The sequence below is a fragment of the Excalfactoria chinensis genome, chromosome 18, assembly GCF_039878825.1.
Source record: "Excalfactoria chinensis isolate bCotChi1 chromosome 18, bCotChi1.hap2, whole genome shotgun sequence".
NCBI lineage: Eukaryota > Metazoa > Chordata > Aves > Galliformes > Phasianidae > Excalfactoria > Excalfactoria chinensis.
The window spans coordinates 3,589,904-3,614,350 of NC_092842.1; the positions used below are offsets into that span (position 1 = coordinate 3,589,904).

Genomic DNA, 24,447 nt, shown 5'->3' on the forward strand with positions numbered 1-24,447 from the left:
TTTCTATAAGAAAGAAGTAAATGCCCATTAATACTTTTTATTTCCATTAGGGTGCAAAATGATGCATTCCACACCTCAGCTCTCCCTCTCTTTTATCCCTCCAAGCTCTGTGACATTACGTTGTGTTTGCTGTAGGTGCATTTCACTGCTGCCTGCAGCAGCCATGGGAGCCCTGTGCTCTCACTACTGTGTCAGGGCAGTAGCAGAATCAGGCTCAGTCCAAACTGTCAAAGCACTCAAGGAGTAAAAGGGAGGATGTGGTGCGAGCTGTGTTTTACAGAAGGAAAACAGGAGTAAAGCTGTGGAGCGTCTGAGTCGCTGTCTGTCAGTGACTGAGAGCTATATCTGCTGCTCTGAATTAAGTGAGGAATGAGGAGTCTGCCGTGCAGGAGATGTGGGAAGTAAATTCCCATCTGGCCCTACTGACTCCAATGCCAATGACCACGTGAGCTATCCCTCCTGCTGCAGATTGACTCTGTACATGGCCGTGTTACATTGGTGTCAAGGCAAACCCTTTGAAAGTCTGCCCTAGGAGATCCTCAGCACAGCTGCGATTCCTATCAGACTTCTCCTTCTCTACCAACACAAACTTCGGGATGACAAAAATAGCTATCATCAAATCAAAACCTCAACCAGGCCTCCAGTTGGCATAGCGTCCTGCAGCTTACTATGTTGCTGCGAGCTAAATGAAGTGGGAAATGTGCTTTCGTTAGACAGAGCTGAGTCAGCAATCTCTACCCTGAGAGCTGCAAAACTTAAGGCTGAAGCCAGTAGGATCCAAAGATTATCAAAGAGAACAATGCAGTTAATACGTACTTAATAAAATCCATACATTCACAGGGAAAAAAAAAAAGTACGTTGGTTTACAAGGGCCAACTAGTGACAACACACACTCTGGAGCTTGTGTTTAATAAGATGCTTAGAGCCCAGAAAATGTTTCCCCTTACAGTATAACTGCTGGAAGGTAGGTCAGAATTTGGGCGTAAACTACTTGGCAGCATTTGCTGACTCCTCCTTCCTCATCCCCCCTGAGCACACAAGTATTACACACCTAATTCCCTGTGCATTGCCAGGGCTGCGGGGGCAGTGGTGGGAATTGCTGCTGTCCCCAGAAAAGAAGCAGTTGAGATCCCATGGCCGGAGCCACACACCAATGGTCAGTGATGATGCTCACGGAGCCTTCTGCCTGTGAGCATCATAGCCTTCCCTATCCTTGGCCAAGGGTGTGCTTGGAGAGGTGACACGTTCTGCAGGTGGGGATGGGTATGTTATTTATTTCAGTGCCAAATGTTTGAAGACACCTCTCTTGGGATACAGAAGGTCAGCTCACACTTGTTATCCATTATCTACTCTGATGAGGTGGATAGCTGAAAAAGGATGACTTATGTTCTGTGCCAGAAGCCTTTCTGCTAGAAATCTGGTAGCACAGACTGCAGTGTGGGGATCTGTTGGTCATTTCATTGCTGTAGATCATTACCTGTAGATCACAGTTCCTCACTTTGCCTCCCAAACCTTTGTCTCTCTCAGGGTGACCGTGGCTCAGTGGGACCCCCAGGCCCTCCTGGAGTCAAGGGGTCGATGGTAAGGAGTAAGTCTGCATTCTCTCGCTCTCACTGCTGCTCCTCTCTCTGTCCTGGGGAAGGATGAAGGATCCTGGTCTTTGGGTTTGCATGAGAATAGCTGAAATCCTTCCTGTCTCTGTAGGATGGGGATGCCATTTGGTTGTTTATTGAGGTATCACCCTTCCCCGGCCTTAGCCTCCCCTGCAAAGAAACATTGGATTTCTGTGCTTGTTCCACTGCTAAGCACCTGTTGTATCAAATAGAGACAACTAGGAAGCTCGGGCTGTGGCACCTGAAGGACTACCTGGCTTCTGTACAGTGTACCTCTCACTTGGAGGTAGAAAGGGCTGGGCAGATTGCAGGGACTCACACCAGATGTTCTTCCTTCCCTTGCAGGGGCACCCTGGGATACCAGGAGCAGCGGGTTTTCCTGGAATCCCTGGACCAGCAGTAAGTAAAGTTTGCCATCCCTGTAACAGTGCGTACCAGCAGTCAGCATCCATATCCTGGGTGTTCACGTGTTGAGTCAAACAACTGTGTCTCAGCTGATTCGAATTTGAAGGACGGTTTATGAACCGATTTTGCTCAGCATGTGAATCTGTGAATCCCCACATTGTGGTGAATCAGGAGGAAGATGACAGGAGTGGAGTGAGGAGTGCCAAAGGTTTGGTCTTCAGCCTCATGGCAACTCTGCCCAGTGCAGGAGTGTGGGGATGCTCAGTGCCCACCAGCAGCAGTGGCCCTTCCACTTCCTTCAGTGCCCTGTTCTCCTGCAGGCAAACGACCAGCAGGTTCATCCAAGCAAAATGTTTCCTCCAAGGGCTGCGTTTTAAAAAGTCATAATTCAATAAGTCAAACTTCCCAGCAAAGCCAGCAAATCAAATAATCCGCTAATATTAAATCCCTGCTCTTATTAACTGCAGCTGTTTCTTCCTGTTTCTCCACCAAACAACCCTTCATTATTCGCTTCTGAAGCCAGACCTGTGGCATGTTGTTATTTGTCCTCAGCTGTTATGCTCCTCAGGGGGAAGCTATCCAGTGAGCCTGATTAATTCAGCTGAGGGTGAATGGGAAGGAAAGGTGTTGTTAGTGGTAGGAGACTCTGCCCTTGATTTCAGCTCTGAATTCCTTTTCCCCCTTCCTGCTCACCGCCATGATACACTTTCTGTGTTAGTTTGTGGCTTTGAAGATGATGTATATGCACAAAGGTAACTAAAGGTTACTCATTTTCTATAATGCTTATTTCACGTTCCCAGCATGGTATCTAATTGCTGCTCTCCACGTTTTGCCATCCCAATTAATCTTTTAATAAGCTACTTGGGACAGCCTGAGACTTTCAGTAGGATATTCCAAATACCAACAAAGAATTTCATTTGCATCATGTGTTTATCATAAAAACCTCTATAAAGCAGGCATCTAACACATCTACTGCTTGCCTTGCCACTCACTACTGACCTCCCCAGCCAAAGGGAGATTTACTGAGATTAGAAGTAAAGTTGCCATAAACCAACCTTTCCATTTTGAGTGTGAACAGCTCAGTGTTTGTGTTCTGGACGTGCATGCCATGCAGGATAACTCAGCTCCAAAAGTAAGATCTTTATGAGCGGCAGTCGTAGAGGCAGTTGGGAGATGACAGCCCAGCTCTGTTCTGGTCCATGGTGGGGCTCTCAGGGTTGAAGGTTGGCAGAGACTATTAACATATAAATAGCAAACTTGAAGTGGAATTTTTGAGAGAATATGAGTGTGTCATTCTGAGGTTTTCTTTTCTGACAGCAGAAAGGCACCGAATGCAAATATAGGTTTTTAAAGTTGTAATATAGACATAAGTATATAATATAGACATAAGTCCTATTAATTGGACACATCCCTCATATCTGAATCTGATACACGCTGTGACTGGAGAAAGCTCTTAGATTTTCTTCTGTATTTCCCATATGTACTCAATGAATCAAGAGAGAACAAAGAAAACCTGAAGCTTTTCTGTAAGGGTGAGAGGGACACCAATAGTCTGAATGAAAGCAGTATCTGTCTGCCAGCACGGATATCTGTGCAGCATTCAGGGCAACAAATGCTCAAGAATAAAATCAGAGCTTGGCTGAAAGAGGCCAACTTGGATACCTCACATGAGGTGTCTGATTTTGTATTTGGATGAGTGAAGAATAACGTCCTGGTTGTGATGATGTTTTGTGCCGACACGGAGCAACAGCTGCTTTTAATAGTTGTGGAGGGAATTCTGGATGCTCGACTAACTGGATGCTCAAGTCGTACCATTTGCACAGACATCTCAAGCATACAGACCTCAGCCAGAAAGCTTGGCCTTAAGTCTTGATAACTGAGACACAATCAGTGAGTTCAGGAAAAGGCTGTTTGCAGCCAAGAAGATGCGGCTGTGGGTTGGCAGGAGTTCAGGAGCCCACCTGCTGGTAGGGACTCTGTGGCTGATGGGGGGACATGGGGTATCACCTGCCCACCTCCCATGTCCTCACTGTGTTCTCTCTCCCTGCAGGGTCCGGCAGGAGCCCGCGGTGCACCAGGGATCAGAGGGGTGAAGGGCCGTCGGGTAAGTGCTCCATGCAGGCTGCAATGCCTCTTTTGGCCTTTGGAAGGGGAATCAAGAAGGGCAAGAAAGACATTGAAACCCTGGAGTGTGTCCACAGAAGGGCAATGGAGATGTGAGAGGTTATAAGGATACAAGGGAACATTTCTTCTTAGAAGGAGCAGTGCCCCCCCAGTCTGGCACTGGGGCACGGTGCTGCCGAGCACTGCTGACAGTGCTATGAGTGCATGTTACACTGGGTGAATATTTCACAAACACTCAGCATCAACTCACTAGTTCTTCCTGCTCCATTTGGGTGACAGCCGACAGCAGAATGACCTCCAGACCTGCCAAAGCTGCTTGTTTTCCTGGCTGTGTCCTCCAGCCTGCTTCCCACTGAGCTCCTCAGTCTTTCTTCTTCCTCAACGGGACATTCATTGCAGGAGCATCTCTGCTGTGGGTTGTTTCCCCTTATCCAGCTGTTTTACAAAGTATTAATAACAAGCACGCATGTATTCTGCTGAAGGCCCCAGTAACAACATATTTTGCATTTCTCCCTCCAAGGACCTTATGATATCTGTTTCCATGTTTCCTTTTCAAAGACGTAGGCTGAAGTAAACTAAACATTTTGCTCGCCCCCAGACTCTGCTTCTGCTGCAGCTCCTGCCTGGGGAATTCAGGACGTCCCAGAGCTGTATATGTTTCCATATACCAGAGCTAATACTCCATTTGAATAGCTGGGACTGGCAAAAGGAAATGGAATGACCAGCTAGAAAGCACTATAGCCGCAGTTATGTGCTCTGGAACATCTTTATGCTTTAGAAGCACAGCTAGAACGGCACTGATGACATCCAAGCCCAGCAGATGTGTATGGGGGTTCAACTTTGAGCTCATGGCTGGGCAGAACATCTTCACCACTGCTCCCATCAGAGGAAGCTCCCTGTGTCCCTGCTCTTATAGTGCCTCTGGGAGCCAGGTTTCTGTGTGCTACACAGCAATCAATTGAGCTGTCCGGGCTCTCCATGAGCAGATGGATGAGAAAGTGGAGGCATTCCACTGTGGGAGGCGTTGAGTGGACGATGGAAAATCTCTCAAGGTAAAAGTGCAGCAGGGAGCTGAACGGAAATGCCTTCTGAATGAATCCCAGGCTGCTGGCTGTGCGGGCTCTGGGAGAGGTGGGAGCACACTGGGTATGTCTGCCAGAGGCTCTGATGTGTGCTGGGGTAGGAGTGCCCTGCTGCCAGCACTGAGCCTGTCCTCATGGCAACAGCTGCATCACTGCGGTGTTGGGCTCCTGGCTTGTGCAAAGCTCACTCCTGTCATGCAATCGTAGAACAGCTCAAGCTGGAAGGGACCCATAACGTTCATCAAGTCCAATCCTCCTCAGTTTCTTATATCTCTCTTGGCCTGAAGTCCTTGAGCCAAAGGGAGGGTATGCCTGACCAGGCCATTTTCAGCTCCGCTTGTACCAGCAGGAGGGATGAAGGAGATATTTATTATCACGGTCATAAAAGCAAGAGCCAAACTGGATCCAGTTCCCATGACGGAGGTCAGCTGGCACAGCAGAGAGCTGGGTTTGGATGTATCTGGATCCGGAGGTGGGGTGCCAAGCCCTCAGGAGCAGTCCTGCAGCACAGCACTCCTGCCAGTGATGTCCATCCCCAGAGCGATGTACCACATGTCAGAGATGTTCATCTTGGCGGCTATGGGCTGTGTTTCCTCTCCAGAACCACAGTAATACAATCCCTATGGAATATGCGAGACGGGCATCCTTTGTAAGAACCCCAGCAGAGAAAAGGAATTTGGATGCTACAGATTTCAGTGAATATGATGCAGGAAGGTTGGTGGTGTAAGGACCAGCAGATCTCCTGCGTGGAGGACTTCTGGTTTGTATCTCTGTCTCTCACGTTTTCTTTCTCTTTGTACCCTCAGAAGATATTCCAGGCACACAGTATGCTGTGTTTGCTTGCTTTGTCCTGCTATTCCAGCTCTTGGTTTTCTCAGGACAGAGAAACGATCCCCAATTGTAATTTCAGACATTACCCTCTGCCTGTCCCTGTTTACAGAAGGGACGTAATTCAATTCAGAGTGGAAACATGAAGGCAGCCTCCGCCAGATGTTTGTGGATTCCATGAGCTCTGTTTGTGGAGACTTCATTAAAGCAATTTCACTTTTGAAGAAAACGTAAATAGCAAATATGGTTTTGATTGTCAGGAACAATGGAGCCTTTTTGGGGTCTGTATTTCTGTTGTGATAGCTTTTGAGTTGTCAGGATAGAAGTACAACTTTGGAAAAGAATATCCTTAAAGTATTGTGACTTTCTTTGCGGTCATGACATAGCATTGTTCCTCCCCATCTCTTTGCTTTGCACATCCAACCAATACTGAGAGGTCTTCCACAGACACGGCGTCCCCTCTTTGATTCCCAAAGGATGAGGAACTGGGACCTTCAAGTCCAGCCTTCCTTCCCTTCATCCCTCTTTGGTGTAGCTCTTGGACATGTGCTTAACCTTCTGTGAAGGGGCCCTTCTCCATTCTTCTGGCCAAAATAGCCATGTCTGTGGAGTTCTCTCACTGGATGGGATGCTGGCTTTCCAAGTCCCAAGCATCATTTCTCTTCTCTACCTTGTCCCCACGTCCTGCAGTTCCTGCTGAGTGCTTGTACACCTGGTGGAGGACCACCGCCTCCCTGCCAGCCATCCCCACTGCAGCATCACAAACTGCAGGAATTCATAAGCACGAGGAATTTGTGGTGTTAAGTAAAACACCTTGGAAGTAGTTGCTTATTCCAGGCCCAGCTGAGAATTTTCCAATGGAGAAACAGCAGAGGTGTTTTCATTTGCTCCCAGGGATCTTGCTAGTTGGCTGGAAGTGCATTAGGCATGTTTGAGAGAGAGCGAGCTATGGATCTATGGCTGGTGATGTCTCCAAGCTTCAGTCAGGGCGTCTGCTTGCTTTCATTTGGTTGGACCATGGTAGTGAAATGTCAGTAGGTGGATAAGAGGTGTCATCTGGTCTGGTGGCACTGCCCCAGCACATCCCTGTGACTTTGAATGTGCTGCTTTGGGATGGACATAGCAATGCCATTGAGCTACGCCAGCAGGTGAGCAGGTTCTCGGATCTCCCTCATCTGTGAACCTACATCTCTCTGCACAGCCCAAAGGAGCAGACAGGTCTCCATCTAACCCTGCTTTTTTTCCTGTTTGCTTTGTAAAGCTGCTCAGAGCTCACACTGTGTGTGTAGCCGTGGCCCAGCAGGACCTCCCCTCAGCTGTGCACTGCCATACAAACGTTCACACGGACCAAAGCAAAGCTTCCTTTGCTGTTCCATAGGCTCCTGGAGGTCACAGAATCATTAAGGCTGGAAAAGACCACTGAGACCAAGTCCGACCATCAGCCTATCACCACTTTGCCCACTAACCGCGGCCCTCACATGCTGACACCAGCAAGAAAACCATTCTCACTGCATCTCCCACTCCATTCTCAGGATGGGATGAGCCCGTGCCCTGGTGTGCCCAGGGAAGGCAGCATGCCGTGCACCGCAGCGTTGGCACGGGATGGGCTGGAGAGCAGCCAGGACTTTGCTCACCCCTCTCTAAGCAGCGCTGTCAGGAGAAGAGAGATTTGAAGATCTCACTAATTGGCTGAATGCAGCCTTCCCTGTCAGGGCGAATTAGGGGAAGCCTTCATCCTGGGTCGGAGCCCAGGAGGCTCGGGGAAGATGAAGCTTGCCACATGCATTTGCGAACACGGGGTCACTTTCTCCTCCTTCGGGTCAGGCGCTGATGAGATGTGTTGTGATGGGATTAGCCAGGTGACTGCTGCGAAGGGAGATTGCCCTGGCAGGTCCTGCCACGCTGCTGACAGGGCTCTGCTGGAGGAAATGTGGATATGGCAAACAGCCCTGGCTGCAGCGCAGTGCTGGGGCACTGTCCCTCTGCCCATCCACCCCTTAGCCCAGGCAGAGCTGTGTTTTACTGACGTGCAGTGCAGGCTTTTGGTTAGTTTGTCTCTGGCATGCTCGGCGGCACGGGGTTTTGCCAAGCCCAGTGGAAGTTTTTGCATGATTTTATATTGACAGCGTTTGTCTGCTGTAACAATTTGGCCAAGTTTCCTGCGCATCTTCTGCTGTTACACTGCTGCTCTTTGTGAGTCTCTCCCTGTGCCTGTCATTCTGGAGTTGCTTTTCTAATGCGTTGGCTCCCTGATGCTCTTATTACTTTTGGCACTGGGCTCGCATCCCGATTAAGCACATTGGCTCCTGTTTTCTCTATTTCCGCGTTGGCCCGCTCTCAGAATTCCTCTTACCATTGCATTCTAGCACCGCTCTGTGTTATTATTTATTATTTATATTGCAGTAGCGCCTGAGAGTCCCAGCTGAGATCACAGCCTGCTTATGAACATGACGTGCATTAATACAGACTCTCAGTATTCCCTTTTTATACCGTTTTATTTTCCCTGACCACGGCTCTGTTTATTCTCCATCAGTGTGACGTGTGGGTTTCTGGGGTTCGAGCGGTGTGGATGGCTGTGCATTCAGCTCTGCTGCAGCTTGAAACTCAGTCATGGGTTCTCTTTGCAAGACCAGGGCTCTCACAGCCAAGGCCCTCTGGAAGAACACCTTCCCCTCCTGCAGCACACCTGAGCTGCACCATGAGCTCCTCGGGATCCCTTGGCATCTGGGCTCTTGTGGGTTCCACCAGCACCTTGGGTGTCCCATGCATCTCAGGTCCAACCCACCCCCACCGTGCCTACTGACCATGCCCCTCAGTGCCTCACCTCCATGGTTCTTGAAAGCCTCTAAGGGTGGAGACCCCGCCGTTTTGTAGCCTTATTGTCCCAGTTGTGACCACAAAGCAGTGTGATGTGCCAAGGAGCAGCTGGAAAAGCAGTGTTTATAGGAAGGAAGAGATCTGATATCAATAAGGCTAGAACTGTGAGCCTGTGCACTGCAAAGCCATCATTGTGTAAGTGTTGCCTGAAAGTAAGGCTGTTCCTCACACGCCTTTCTCCTCTGGCTTTGGTTTGCAGCTGGTAATTAAGTTTAAAAGGGAAGAAAAATGTTCTGGTGCTGTGTGTTGGCAAATGGCTGGAAATGAGACAGAACAAAGCACAGAAGGGATCTTTTGAGCCCTGGACTGCTCTGCTCAGCCTCCCCACACGATTGGCTTCCCCAGAACCTCTCTCATGGCCTTCCATGTGCCACAGATAGGATGCTGCTGTATTCTGTATTTCCTAGTGAGACAAACCCTCATTTTTCCTCTCTTGCCTTTTTTCAGGGTGCCAGAGGGCCTGATGGACCGGTAGGCGAGCCGGGATCACGAGGTGCCAAGGTGAGCACCAGCTTGGCTGAGGCTGCTCTGGGCTGTGTTGTGGACAGACCAAGGTCACAATGGTTCTGTGAGCACCAGCCAGCAGGAACAAGTCCTCTGTGCAGCGAAAGCAAAACCTTCCTCCAAAGCAGTGTTTTCTCAAAGAGTCTTGGGTCATGTCGCTCATTGCCCAAACTCCCTGCTGGTTGGGGTGCTCCTCAGGGCAGGGTGCTGGGCAATTGGCCTTTCAAGAGCTGCAGGGAACTGGAGGGGAGATCTGGTGCAGAAAAACACAAAACTAGGTAGGCTGGTGCAGAAGAGCATCACCGATACTGTTTGTGCTCCTGTCAATGTGTGTTTGTCTTTTTGCTTTGCAGGGCCGTCCAGGGGAGCCAGGCAAGCTGGGGCCAGATGGGCTGCAGGTATGTCCTGCAGCCAGCACCTGCCCAGTGCGGCAAGGTGTCAGACCCCTCCTGGGGTGCACACAGTGCCCAGGGACCTGCAGCTTCTCCTGGCCAAAGCACCACAGGTGTCTGAGCACAGATCCAGCTGCTAACATCTGTCACTGTGTGTTCACAGGGGAAGATAGGCGAGACTGGGGAGACAGGATCCCGTGGCTTTCCAGTAAGTGTCCATGAGAGTGCTTCCTTTTAGAAACTCATTTTCACTCAAGTTCTTGAGTTTTTGGTCCTAAAGGAAAGACTTTGACATCTCACACTCCAACTCTTTGTTGGAGCTTCTGAGATACATGTTACTGCCAGGAGGCACAGAGCATTGCTCTGGGGCTGACGTCGGTGTGTTTCTTTTTCCTAGGGTATCCAAGGGCCTTCTGGACCTCCAGGAGCAAAAGGGGCACCAGGCGACCCGGCAAGTGCCTTATGACTCTCTCTTCATCTGTCACACACAAACACCTCATTGCTTTTCCTGTTTGTCCCTTCTCCTTCCCACTCCCAATATCTCTGTCTCTGCCAGTTGCAATGAGGTCAGAGATGTGAAAGACTTGGCTAGAGCCCTACAAGGCAGGAGGAAAGATGAGGTCAGACCCCTGAAAAGCATAAAAGAGGCATGGATCAACATGGAGAGTGTAGGAATGGGCTGGATTTTGGAAGGATGTGGAGAAAAGAAAGGCAAGGTTGGGTCTGAGACAAGGTCAGATGTAATGAGAGTTGGGATGGATGGGGACCAGGAGGGAGGCTGCAATGACAGAAGTGAGCCCAGAGCCTTGGAGGAGGCACTGGGAGATGTCAGATGAAGAGATGGACTTGGGAACGGCCAGCAGTACTGGCCCTGCCCATTGAAGCAGGATGAGGGTTATTTCCTGCCATCTCTGTCTATGGGACTGACCAGGACAGAGACAGAAAAGCATACCAAACACTTCCAGGTACCAGATGCAGTTGTATCAGGTGGGAGAGAGATGGTGAAGGACCTTCTGAACTGTTGTGGTGACTCAGTACACCCACTGTGGTCTTTCCATCCTGCTGCCCATAGCTCTGCTGTGATGTGGGAGGGAGCCGGTGTTTTACCTTACAGGAAATGGTGCCCTTCAGAAATAAAAACAGTTGTATGAAAAGAGCCTTGTGTTTCTGTTTTCCAGGGTCCACAAGGACCACGGGGACCACCCGGACCTTTGGGAGAAATTGGCCATAAGGTAGGTCTGGTCTTTGCTCTTATTCCTTTTCTCCTCACCTAGAGAAAGTCACCTTCTGACACAGGTGGCAGAGATGCAACCTTCCACACCCAGGGATGTGAACAAGGAAGGACTTTCCCTCAGGTCTGAATTTCAACTTCCAAAGCAAGCAGCGAGAGACAGAAATTCAGACACTGTTCTCATCTCAGGCCATAGACGTACAGCTGGGCTCTTCCATATTCACAACAAGAGCAACATTTCAGAGCTCTCACAAGCACGTCCCAGGCACGGCTCTACCATGGCACCATACCACAGTGCAGAGCCAGGAACAAACTGTAGCCCTCAAACAGAGAAGTGGTATTTTCTGTCCCGCTCACTGGTCCCTTTGCTGGCAAGGCACAGTTGTGGATGGCCAAGGCACAGTTGTGGATGGCCAAGGCAGTCCCTTCTCAAGTCTCTGCAGGCGGTGAAAGGAGCTCTGAGAAACGCCTTTGCTGCTGACAGTGCTTTTTGGGTTGCTGTTGCCATGAAGCAATGGCACAAACACACCATAACCAAAGCAGCAGCAGCTGCCAAACAGTGTCCTGATGGATTGCAGGAGATGCCCCTATAGCTTCACTCTAGCTCATCTACAGACTCTGTTCTATTCAATTCTCCATGAAATATCAGCATCTTGTCTGAGTGCACCAGTTCCCTTCAGTAGCTCCTTTCCATACATCCCAAGCTGTAAAGCAGCCGTGATGTTTCACTCGGTTGTGAAAACAGCAGCAAAGGTACCTTTCAATACAGCCTACTGCAGAGTGTATGAGTCATGAAACTTTCCATTCTCATGGCTGCTAGACTGGATGGAGCGGGCTCTGAGCGTGGTAAACCACACTGGGGAGCTGGAAAGCTGCTACCAAGCCACTATGGATGCTGCCAACCAAGAAAGTACAGAGCTTTATTCAAATCCGTGTCTGTTCCAGGAGCCTTTCTCTGCATTGGCACCTCTGGAGAAACCAAAGCAGGATTTTTGCTTTCGTTGGAACCTGAATTTTCTCATTGCGTGACTTGACCATTTGTTAATAAACCCAAAACTCGCCCTGCTCCCTCCTCTGCCCGAATCCATTGCAGCAAGCCAGGAACTGGCTCTCTTCCCTGGGCAGCCGAGTGCTCCCTTTGACTGTGTGTTCTTTTCTCTTTTATTCCATATTGCAAAGAGAGGGGAGAGTGCTGTCTGGAAAGCAAATATCCTAAGTAAATAACCCCCTGGAATCATTTAAAGACTGGCTTTGGGCTTGTCTTATGGATTGTGGTTCTTCCCAGGGTAGTAGAAAATGTACAAAGATTAAAGCTCCCAGTTGGCATTGGTAGCAAAGGTGTTGAGTGGCCCCACTATTGCAAAGCTATGTCACCAAGGAAGAACACTTTCCTTCTATCTGCTTGCCTTCCCGTAGTTTTTGCCTGTCTGTGGGGTGCCAGCCCCTCTGCCAGGATCAGCAGCCTTAGCAAGCAGAGGGCTGGAAGGAGTTACAGGGGAGAATGGGGGCGTGGGAGATGCACAGAGCCCTCGCAGGAGCCAGGCTGTGCCTCTTTGATGCTGCATACCCTGAGCCAGCTCTGGGGCGGTGATTGCATTGCAACCAGAGCTGTGCTGTCCCGGGAGGTCTCTGCTAAAGGAATTATGTCTTTGATCTTGTTTTCTGCTTGGTTACAATGGTTTTTTTCATTGTCTGTCTGGTTTTTTTTGTTGTTTTCCCAGGGACCACCTGGCCCAATGGGACAACCTGGCCTTGCAGGTGAACCTGGCATGAAGGTAAGAAAAGCCATTTGTGCAGTTTCCCTATCAGAACTTGAGAAGGAGCTTGGCAGTGAATTTCAGCTCTGTTGTAAATCCCAAGTCTGAGTGGAGCAGAAAGTCCTTGAGACCCAGAGATCCAGGCAGCTTCCAACATGGAACAAGAAGAGCCGAGGTCTCAAGTGTAAAAATACCCTCAGACAACGTCCCACCAGTTCCCAAACCTCAGCTCTGTGGGGCCTGAGCTCCTCCAGTGGTTATGGGTGCTCTGCTTCAGGGCCACGAACGCACCTTCTTGTCTACATAGAAAACATCTCTTTATTTGACAAAGATCCCTGTGCAGAGCAGCTCACAGGGAGGTTAATTTACCCCTGCCAGAGCCCTCCAGCTACCATTGCCCTTCAATGCCCAAACAGGCATTCAGTGCCCCATGCTCACCATCAGTAAGCAGCTTGTCTCCTTATCTGTGATGCCTTCTTTCTAGGGTGATCCTGGCCAGATGGGAGTTCCTGGAGAGCAAGGCCTCATTGGTCAAAGAGTGAGTACCCATCTTCTGGTGGCACTTCTCCATCTCATCAGCTCCCCAGAGGCTCTTGTCCCTGCTCACCCACAGCCTGCGGGCAAAGAGCCCCTCTCCCAGGCATCCCTTAACCCTCCCAGCCCCGCTCTGCCTTCCCTACAGAGCCCATTGGCTTGAATTGAGCTCTCAGTGCTCCACCAGGTAGGGAGGCACTGGCTGCTCTGTGGGAGGGAGTAGGGATGAATGCAGAGCCTGAAGCTGTCTGTGGCTCTTGTCCTTTCTCAGGGCTAAGATTGAGAGTCATCTGATGACAGTATGGGGGGAAAAGTATCTTTGGGCACAGCTTTATGTGGCTTACTTCTGTCTTGCAGGGAGAAATGGGGCTGGAAGGGGACAGTGGGCCACCTGGTCCAGATGGAGCCAAGGTAAATTTTGGGTTCTACAGCAGGGGGGGGTGTTCTGGTGCCGTGTTCCCTTACCCCCTCACTTCTTTGCTGGGTTAATTTATTTAGAAGTAAGAAGTTGGGATATTTTTGTCTGCGGACACACATAATGGACTCCTCGTGTTTCACTCCTCTACCCACATTTTTGGCTTATGATCAGATCTCCAAAAAGGTCAACTTCTTTAAAATCTGGTTTCCAACAATTTTGTCTGTTTTGTTTGAGTTTTTACAGATTAACTTTCCAGCTAATTAGGAATTCCTGGGCCTGACAGGGGAAGTCAAAAAGCTGTCCATCAGTGCCCCCTATGCTGCTGACCAGAGCATTGTTTGCAAGGAAAGAAATCAGAGCCCCCTCCTCCTGGCAAAGTCCCAGGTGCTTGCTCAGAGCTTGCATTGCTCTCTTTATCTATCTGCTGTGAGCTGCTACCTTGCCTTTGGAACAGCACTCCATTTCTGTCCTTGCACAGCCAGCCTTTCCAAACAGGCCAACTGTTTTGTTCCATGGAAAGAAAAAGCAGCCGGTCCCACAACAATGCACTTTATTGCTTCGTTCTGGTTAAGCTGTTTGCCATGTGTCTTCATTTCTGCTTATCTCTGAATGTTGGACCAAAAGATTCACCCTTAAAGACAGTCAAGTCCTCTGACTTCTCTTGCCATCCCTGAGAGCTCTTGAACCACACCAGGTTTCTAAGAACCACATGGACTGGAAAGGACATCTGGAGATGATCAGTCCAACCTGAACATGTCTCTAAGCAGCAGAAGAGCCACTGCTTGCTGTGGAGATATTGGTGTGACCAGAAGAGACGTGGCTCTGCTCTAGCACATTGGATAACAAAGCCACAGGGGCCAGCTGGCTGTCAATGCTGGCATCAAGGCTGATTCCTCTGTCAATGCAGAACTGGCATTTTTGGTCATCTCCAAGAGATGTGCCATAGCTGTAAAAGCAGGGGAGTAGAGTTTGCCGTAATCCACTGCTCCAAACATGAGACCCTCTCAGGGCAAGGTAACAGCTTCATGGTGTTGATCCCAGCCTTCTGCCCCTCCAGACAAACCCATCAAACTCATTCAGTCTTTCAGCATCTGGAGTATGGGGCTCCTGGGTGAGGCAGGGGACTCTTTCAGATCTCCTTCACTGTCTCATTCACGTGGGAGGTTCAGACCTCACTGCAGGAGAAGCAAAGTTCACATTTCCCTATGTAATAGGGGAGTTCCTCCTCCTCCAGCCAAGAGATTTAAGAAACAAACCATGGTTTTGCTCATTTTGTTAAATGTCAAGTGTATTATGACTCATCCTCATTCATCCTTTTGCTTGCAGGCTCTTTTCCTCCCAGACTCCTGAAATATTAATTATAGAGTGTGTTTTTTTCCTCGCAAGAGCCGTGTATGGTGACCCATGTGTTGTGTGGGTATGCAAACTCCCACCTCCTCTCTTCCACAGGGAGACAAAGGAGAGCAAGGCCTGGATGGAGAGAAAGGAGAAAAAGGCACTGAAGGACTGAAGGGAAAAGAAGGGCCTCCTGGATATCCCGGCATCACAGGTGTCCGAGTGAGTCTGAGAAAGCATCCTGCTCACCTCTGCCAGCTGGTTCATGGGGTCCCTGGAGCAGCTGGTGCTCTCCTCCCAGCTGCACAGGTAGCCTGTGTGTATTGCAGGTAGCTGGGTGGGTACATGAGCCCAGCACAGCTCCCGTACCTCTCCATAAGGCCATCTGTGTGATTCCAAACTAAGGGTAATCCCCCAGAGGGCTCAGCAGTGAGTTGCTTTGTGCTCTTGTCTCAAGCTTTTGTGTGAAGGGTGATTTTTACCTTCATAGCTGGAGCATGGCCTAGGTGTGCAGTATGGGCTCCCATTTGTGTCCCCCTGCTCAGACATGGGGCATACAGTGAGCCCTGGGTTGCAGAAGGTAAACCAGCCCCTCCAAAGGGCTGAGAGCCTTCTGCGATCATGGCACAAATGAAAGCGTGCAATGTTGTGTCTGGAAAGCTGGATTGCACTGGAACCCGAGCAAGAGCAAAATATGCTTTTTCTTAAGTCATCATTTTATTTATTATTGCAAGGATAGCCATTACCACTGATATTAATACTCTGTAACAGGACATGCCATCTTGCAGCAAAACATGTGGGGGCAGATTGAGTGGGAGATGCAGGCAGTGAACCAGGACACACTGCTTAGGGCAGGATGTTGTCCAAGATGTGACTCAATGCAAGAATTGGCACAAAGTAAACTGTGTTTGCAAAAAAAAAAGAAAAAGCACTTGCAAATAGGAGGAGGGTTGGTCGTCGAGATGTGGATCACCCACCTGTTTCTGATTTGCCCTCACTCATTTCTGCTTGGAGGGATAGGGCAGGATCCAGCTTAGGGGCTTGATGGTGGTACCAGGTGTGGGGCTATGCTGCCCAGTGCCAGCAGGCTGCTCTGCAGCAATGTCAGATCCTTCTACCTGAAATGGGGAGCCTATCAGTGATTTGTTTTCCATAATTCCTGCAGTGCCCTTGAGCATGGGGTGGATGCTCAGTGCTGGAGCACATGGTTTGTGCCTTTGGTGATGTTGTGGCTGGCTAAAACAAGGCAAGGAGAAAAGTGTGGGGAATGGAGGCAGCGTGGGGGCTGAATTTGTGTTGCTTTGGCAATGAGATGGGGATTGGAGCACTGACTTGACTAGAAGGTGGAAACTCCATAGATATGCAGAACAAGGCTGTAATCCTGCCCCAAATGCGTCCACAGTCTGCAGGGATCCCTTAGCAGGGTGGGTACAGCTTCTGGCTGCTCCATGTGTTTATGTTGTGCACAGTTAAGAACCAATAAAAGTGTTAAGATCATGCAAAAGTCATATTAAGTTATAGCATATAAAACGTAGATTATTCTCGCAGACTGTTTGCCAGCATGTCCCTGGGAACATGATGCCGTCCTGTTTTATTGGGAAAAAAAAAAAAGCCCATAGAGCCAAGATTCCCACTCATAATCACTCCCTTTCTTTTTTTTTTTTACTGCGAAGTGCTATATTTCCATTTACTATTTTAATATGTTCCTTTGTATATCCGTATGTCTGAACTCGAGCAGACTTTCAGAGACCACAGGGCTCCAGATAGCGCTGCCTGCTGCCAAGCGCCGGGCCATTACCTAATGCACAGGCTGCTGTTCCGTGCTCGCTGAGGTAATCTAGAGATGGAAGTCCTCTGACAGAAGTACAAATAATTTTCCTCCTCCTCTTTTATTTTTTCTTCCTTGGAGTTTTTCATCCCAGCTTCCCATGGAGGAAGTCGTAGAGTCAGGGAATCATTAAGGTTGGAAAAGACCGTTAAGATCATCAAGTCCAACTATTGATCCATCACCACCAAATGTAAAAGTGCTACTGGGGTCTTCTTTAGGTTTCTGCCAAGCTCGTGGATCAGAGATGCAGACTGTGATAACTACAGCCCACTTCTTTCCAAGGGAGGAATGGAAGCTGTGATGAAAAGTCAAACCAGTCTCTTCAAGGCACACAACTGCCATCCAGGCATGGACAGGGGTTCCCCATGCTGATAGAGAAAGAAAGAAAAGTCTGAACGTGCTCACACAAGGGCAAATGTCAAGGTGGCACAATGACCAGTTCTGAACCAGGATTTGCAAGAAGCTGCTTCAGTGTTAATGAGATGCCCTGCTTATCTACAAAGGTGATAGCGGAGATGTTAGTGCTTCTGCACTGTTAGTGGCAGAGATGCCAAGATCCAGCTGGATCACTGTGCCAACCAACTGACCTGCACCTGGGGGTGCGCAGCTCACCTTCTGCTGCTGAATGTGGTTCATATTGGCTCAAGGAAGGTATTGCTCATACGCAGCCATAGACAAACTTCTCCAGCACCTTGGCTTGGCTCTCGCCCTGCAAACCCATACAGCTAAACCACTTCCTGAAGAATTTTCCTTAACACGAAGGGCATGTTTAGTCTTCATCTTGATCTTGCTTATGTCTAAAGGAAAAAGGCTCTTCAGCATTGTATGCTCTGGACACATGTAGGAAATGAGGCAGCCGAGTGCTCTGAAATGATCTGGCCGTATGTTTTCAGCCTGCTTTGCACATACTGGCCTGGGGAAAAGGCCTGATGCTGGCAGCTCCTCACATGGCCCCAGAGCAGGTAGGACTTGGCTGAGCTCGTAAGAACTCTCACACCACTTGGCAACAGAGCAGCAAGAGGGATGGGAAGAGGCAGCACTTGCTTTGGGCCGTGCAGTCCTACTGGGTCATGCAGAAAGAGGCTTTCACCCAACAATTGGTCCTGTGGGTCTGGCTTTGCTGGTCAAGGTTGTGTTTCCCAGGAAGCCATGCCAAAGCTGGTACATCACCGACCAAGCACAGCCAAGCTTCCCTGGGTGCTCAGGAAACATTTTTTAAAGATGGTTAGCTTTAAGTTGGCTCAGCCATCCCCAGTGTTAACGTATCTGCAATCCAGTTCTTAAATCTCAAACAAAAGCAGCAGGGAGGCCCCAGCTGAATCTCCAGGGACAATTTGTGCACGTTTCCAAGCCAGTGGATTTCAGCAAACAAACGGAGATGGGCCATGAGTCTCCCAGCTGTGGCTGGCAGGGCTCGAGGCAGCTGGAGCCATGACACACAAGTATCCCTCTATCTTTTGGTCACTCTGTCCAAGTTCACACTGCTCTGTTCAGCTCTAGGACCTGCTTCTGCCCGTTGTCCCTCTGGTATGGAGAGAGGAGTCAGAGCATCTGAAGCACTATCATACAGCTGAGGGCAGGATCCAGCTGAGAGCTCAGAATTTACATCAGAGATGTGCATCCCTTCTGAGCTGCTGCCCCCAACAGAGTCAGCAAGTCGGGATGGGGATGTATGGAAGATGGAACCGCTCTTCAAGCTCCAGCAGGGTGCTCATCAGCAGTGCAAGCACCAGTGTAGTTCAGCAAAATGAAAAGCTAATTCATCATAGCTGGTAACTGTGTAAGGGGAACGGTGCCATGCAGTCCAAAATACCCAACCAACGTTGGGCATGTTGAGCGTTGCTGGAGAACAGTGTGCATTTCCAAAGGATCTGACTGCCTGTCAATCGCGTGCTTTACGATAAGGGATGAAAGGAAGCAGAGGTTGCAGCCAGCAGTACAGGCCGACCCACTGCTGGCTGCATGAAGGGCCCAGGCCAGTTGGCAGGAGGCAGGCAGTGGGTTTCCAACTGCTCCGTGGCTGTGCTCTGTGGTTTTCATAATGTGCTGGTTGTCATACAAGGCCGACATCTGATAGCAAGGTTTTTACAGTTCCAGGAAAGCAATTGGAGAGCCTGTAGGTAATGAAATGCAACATGCTCTGAAACAAGAAAATCCCTCATTGTTCAGCAAAATTAGGAGCTGAGCTCTTTTCTTTTTTCCACTTCCTTTTTAACCTGAAATCCTATCTGCAGTGTCATTCAAGCCACGTCAGGACTCAGAGAGCTTCAAGCCAGATGCTCCAGTGGTAAAGATGGCCATAAACAATTACATCAGAGCAGATCTGGCTGTGTGTGCTGTATGGTGCAGATGTGCACCAGCAAACCAGTGGAACTCCGAGGGCTGGTAAATCCTTTTGCTTGGGTGTGACATGGTCAAAGTCCTTTTGTTTGCTCTTCCAGAAGGTTGAGTGACAGAGCTGGACCAGGGTGGGGATCTGAAAAGGCTTTTTGAGGGAACTCAAAGTGCTTTGGAAAGGGCGAAGCCAGTCTCCATCTGAGAAGCACTGGGAACACGCATAGCTCTTGACTGCAGCCCTGTGGACTCAGCTGTGTCACTCCTGATGCACAGCCCTGGGTGGTGTCCTGAGGACCATATCTCTCCCATTGGGTTACTCATGCTCCTCCTCTTGTTTCCCCATCATCTACAAGCTAAAATCCTGAAGTAGAAGGAAGGTGTGATGCTCAGGATGGACCTTCTGCTCTGAATTTGCATTTTCTCTCCAGAAACACTGCACTGGGACACAGCTGAGATGGACAGGTTTCTGAGCTGGGCAGAAGCTCATTCTCATCCAACATACTCCTCTAGTATAAAGCTATCCAAACAGCGCTTACAGCCGAATTTGTCCCAGAGAGGTTTTTTGCTCTTTGTTCTTTTCTGTTTCCAGCCACTGAAAACACAATTCAAAGATTTTCTGCAACAAAGTGCCTCACTCTGCTGTCACGGAGTCCAGCCATTCAGTGTGAACACATGAGCTCAGCCACAGCTGGCAACACCACAGCAGTGACATGGCACTCGGCTTTCTGAAAATACTGGGTCCTGGAGTCACTTCTGGCTTCAGCCTCAGTTGTCCATGCAGGAAGCTGTGGGGTTTTTCTGATAATGTGCTGAGTTGTTACCTGGATAAGCTGAGCTCTGTGCTCAGGTCTATGGAGCCCCTACTGGAAGAAGCTCCTTAAACTCGCAGACATGGGGTTGTCCTTGGATGAGCTGCATCAAAGATAAAGGAGAATGGGGCAGCTCTGGAATGAAGTCAAACGTGCTTAAGCCCTTTGCTCTGAATAGGGATGGAGAGAGGGTCGAGGGTCAGTGCAGAGCTCTCCCCATGTTCTACATCTCCTTCTGGGAGCAGTGCTGCAATCCCAAGGCAACACTGCCCTCATCTGCAGTCCTTCCTTAGCTTTAGTAACTGCCGCTTCTCCAGTGGCTGCAGGTTCATCGTCTTCTATAGAAGTCTGAGCATCCCATTTGATGAGGAGGTAGGTGCTGGATTTTGCTGTTTGGGATACTTATAATTAGGTGCTATGGCTGAGCCCACATGATGCCTTGAGTCCCCCCAGAGCATACTATAGCTGTCCCTGCATCCCATCGGTCCTGGATGCTCACTGGTCGGCACTGCATGGCCCCTGCAGCTTGGGAAGGAGTCTGCTCCCAGCTGGTCCTCATTTAGAGTTAATAGGAGTTGAAATGAGCCAGAATTTGAAATAAATCCCATTGACTTGGCACAGTTTCTTTCCTGACTCAGACGAAGGAGACGCGCTTTTTGTGCAGTTACTCCAAGATTCCCCTCCTTATTGCAAGAGAGAGGATTTCATTCCCCTCCTCTTCCACAACCTCAGGGCGTTTGTGTCCTTCAGAAGGAAGATGTTAACCCCTGTTGTTTGAGGAAGGAAAAAATGACCTGAGTAGTGCTCATTGGCATCAATAGGAGTTACTGCCCAAGTGCTCTCTCTGTTGCTTTCTTCCCAGTTGTCAGCTTCCAAAATGGCCAGTTCTTTGGGGCATTTTGGTAACATCTTTTTTGAGAGCTTCCCAGATCAGTGGTTGAGGACATGAACTTCTCCTGCACATCCCATATATCCATCAAGCCACCTTTGGCTGCATCTTTGACTCAAGAGCTGTCTTGGGGATGAGGAAATTGAGGAAAAAAGGGGAAAAAAGGCTTTTCCAGAGACAACAAATGAGCAGCAGTTCAGAGCTATCAAACCAAACCAGAGCAACTCAGAGCACAGCTCTGTTTACAGTCTTCTTTGCTACCTTTTGCTATGCCTTCTTAGAAAAGAATGAGTCAAATGGACATTCTCATCCATAAAATCAAAACTTGAGTATTTCAGAGCAACATCTGCATGCGGTTTAGGACTCACTCTGAAGCAGGAAGGTTGGGGTACGAGGTTTTGGTTTGCTTTCTGTATTCTGAGTTGAGGAACTCAGCTGAAAAGAAAGTCACGGTGATGCTAGGAGTAGTTTCTCCATCCAAGGTCTTGTAGGGTTTTCCCATCTTGCTTTCGCTTTGAAGTCAACTTCAACTTTGAAGCTGTACCTGCACTCACCACTCGGGTTTCCACAAGCAAGCCAAGGGCCCATTGCTTCCCAGCGCTCCCAGCAAAGCCCCCTGATCCTCACAATACAATCAGGTCTTTCTTCTCAAGAACAGTTGAGCCTTTCTTTCTTCTTTCCCCATACCCATTCAGGAGCTGCTTCTGTGTTTCCTCTGCTTCCAAACTATGGCTACGCAGAGAGATTAGGAAATGTGTTTCTTATAAATCCAAAATGTTTATGTCTTCAAATGCCCGGCCCCAATAATCCCACTAATTTCCTGAGTGCTTGTGAACTGTCCTATACAGGGCAGGCTTCTCTCGATCAAAGTTTATTAAGTAGAGGTTCTCATATGGAGACATTGCTGAGCAGTAGGAAATGATATGGGGCTTTTTCATTTCCCTTTAAATGAGCTAGCTGGCTGGGCCTTGAACAATATGGGCATGGTCATCCTATGTTTCATGTTTACTACCTTTATTGCTTTAGGTTTTCTGCCCTTCCTTCTTCCAGTGCCTCCAACTATCACCATTTTTCCCATCACCGTTGGCACTTTCTTCTCTTTACTCACTGGCTGTGTTGTGGTTCTTCTGTTTCTTCCTGCCTCATGTTTGGTAAGGAGGAGTGACCTCAGACTTCCACTTCCTGACACACTGAACACCTGGAAATGCTCTGAACAACAGCATCAAGTAGTGCTGAACCCACCCGAGATGGGACTTGAGAAGGTGTCTTTCCAGGCACCGTGCCCTCCTGCAGTTCTGGTCTGCAAGAAAACGAAAGGAAAGTTGCCTTCTGAAGATCCTGGAGTCGTAGTGCTCCTTGGGTCCCACCAGGCTGGTGAGTCTTGTGCCTTTGAGATCGCTTCCAGAGATCCACTGTGTATGTGCGGAGCATCGCAATGCGTAGGGGAAGTTGTGTCTGCAGCAGAGCCCTGCTTGGCTCTGTTTGGGGCATATCTCTCTGCAGTTCATTCAACTTCCTTGTTTTGTTTTTCTCCGTGCTGTTGTCTTAACATAGATTTCAACTGTTGATGACTTGAGAGTTTAAAGCTGGGCTGCGCATCTGTTTGCACGCATTAACACTGCGCTGTGCGAGAGACCCAACGTCGCTGCCAAGGCCATCAGCAGCCCAAAGCCTCTTTTTTTTTTCCATTAAAAACTGATCAATTTGCATTGAAAAATAAATCATTCAGCTCTTGCCACCGGCAGTCATCTAATGCTGTACTACAAGATCTTAAAGAATTGGGTCCTAATTGAAGCTGGCAATGGGATTTTGCTCCCCCTGGGATATTTTAGCTTACCTCAAGGCATGTGAATTTGTTAAAACTGCTGCTTTCTGCTGTTCCTGGTCACTGATACCATTATCTTCAGGCAGAACTAACAAGCTTCTCTAATGAGGAGTGCAGTACACAGAATACTCTTGCTCACAGAAGAAGCCTGGAAGGAAGATTTGCTTTTCCACCAAAGCATACAACAAAATGTCTACAAACCCCCTTGGCACGCTAACCCAGCTGATCTGAATCTAGCATGAAGAACCTGGAATGAATCATTCTGATGTATAGACTCCTCTACATCTTCCACCCCTCGCTGCTAAGAACAGCGGGAAGCCTGGAAACTTGACGTTGCAGTGAAATAGGCACCAAAAGGTGCCAGATCCCTGAGGGGCTTTGGAGACCCTGCGCGAATCACAGCATGCATTCAGAACCAATTCTATCCTACTGAATTTGATTTATCAGGATTATGGGTTTTTTTTTTTCCTCCCCTCTTCTGGCCCCAGTTTTTCCATTCCTGGATAGATGAGTCAGAAGAATGGGGAAATGGGAAATCTGACCTTTTTTGAAGGCGACCAAATGGTCTTTGGGCTGGCCATGGCCCGTGTATCCCTGCCATGTGTCAGTGCAGTGATTTCTTGGAACTGTGCAAACCACGACATGTCTGGGATTGCAACAAACATCAGGAACGACGAGAGGAGAGATACCACATCTCTGGGAACCCCAGGCAAACGTTGAGCTGTCTCTACATTCATCTGGGCTAAATTCCTGAGCAGTTGGAGAAAGCACATCCAGGAATGTCAGCCATATGGTAGGCTTCTTGCTCACCAGCGGAGCTCCTCTGGCCAAAGTCCTAGAAAGCAATGCTGGTGGAGCACAGAAATATCCCTAGCTGATAGAGCTTGCTTCATTTGAGGAGGTGGCTGAGGCTGCAGGATCCAAGCAACATCTCTGGTGCTGGTGTTGCCAGCATGGTTGGACCCATTTATTTATACCAGCAAAGCTTTTAACAAGAGCTAGCTCAGTGAGAGAGACTCAAGGGATGATTCCTGGTTGACCACAAGTGACAGCTGGGCTCACGGCTATCGCTGACTGGAGGCAGAGGTGCTGCCAAGATTTAATCCCCAGCCGTGAAGAAGGAGCACACTCCAGATGGAGAACTCAGGAGAGCCTTCTGGAGATGCTGAATGTCCCTGCTCAGTGAGGTCAGTGCAGCATCAGGGAGTTTATCAGAGCCCATAGCTGTGCTGAGACTCACCAACGTGGAAAGATGATCTGGAACAACCAGGGACAGCAAGACCCTGTTGGAACACAGCACAGTCTTCTGTGGATCGAGTTTATTGTGGTGCATGGAATTTGGGCTGTTGAAGTGCTATATCTGCACTTCATGATTCAAGCATGAAGTTGAATGCAGATTTTAGGAGCAGTATGGAAATGTTGTCTCTTAGAAGGTAGAGTGAAGGCCCAAACCTGCCTGCCCCAAAAGTTTTTCATCCCAACCTATTTCTTGCTAAGATCAGGATGTTGTGATTTCCCTGTGCTGTCTATTGCAATAATGATAGCATAGAGGGAGAGCTTTTGCATTGCAATCAAGAAGTTGTGCATGACAGCTAGATAGACAATGAAACAACTGTCTGTTGTTGCAGTGGGAAGATAAAGAGTTGCTGTTGAAGCAGT

At 48.9% G+C, this 24,447-nt stretch overlaps 1 protein-coding gene across 1 annotated transcript in view; it reads left to right on the forward strand.

Moving 5' to 3' along the window:
• COL27A1 (collagen type XXVII alpha 1 chain) overlaps positions 1-24,447 on the forward strand; it is a 110,759-nt gene that overhangs the window by 65,992 nt on the left and 20,320 nt on the right. The window contains exons 26-37 of the mRNA XM_072352652.1: positions 1,528-1,581; positions 1,959-2,012; positions 4,069-4,122; positions 9,377-9,430; positions 9,787-9,831; positions 9,989-10,033; positions 10,223-10,276; positions 11,004-11,057; positions 12,778-12,831; positions 13,298-13,351; positions 13,705-13,758; positions 15,215-15,322. Of these exons, the coding sequence (XP_072208753.1) occupies positions 1,528-1,581; positions 1,959-2,012; positions 4,069-4,122; positions 9,377-9,430; positions 9,787-9,831; positions 9,989-10,033; positions 10,223-10,276; positions 11,004-11,057; positions 12,778-12,831; positions 13,298-13,351; positions 13,705-13,758; positions 15,215-15,322 (684 nt within the window). The remainder of the gene's footprint in view (positions 1-1,527; positions 1,582-1,958; positions 2,013-4,068; positions 4,123-9,376; positions 9,431-9,786; positions 9,832-9,988; positions 10,034-10,222; positions 10,277-11,003; positions 11,058-12,777; positions 12,832-13,297; positions 13,352-13,704; positions 13,759-15,214; positions 15,323-24,447) is intronic.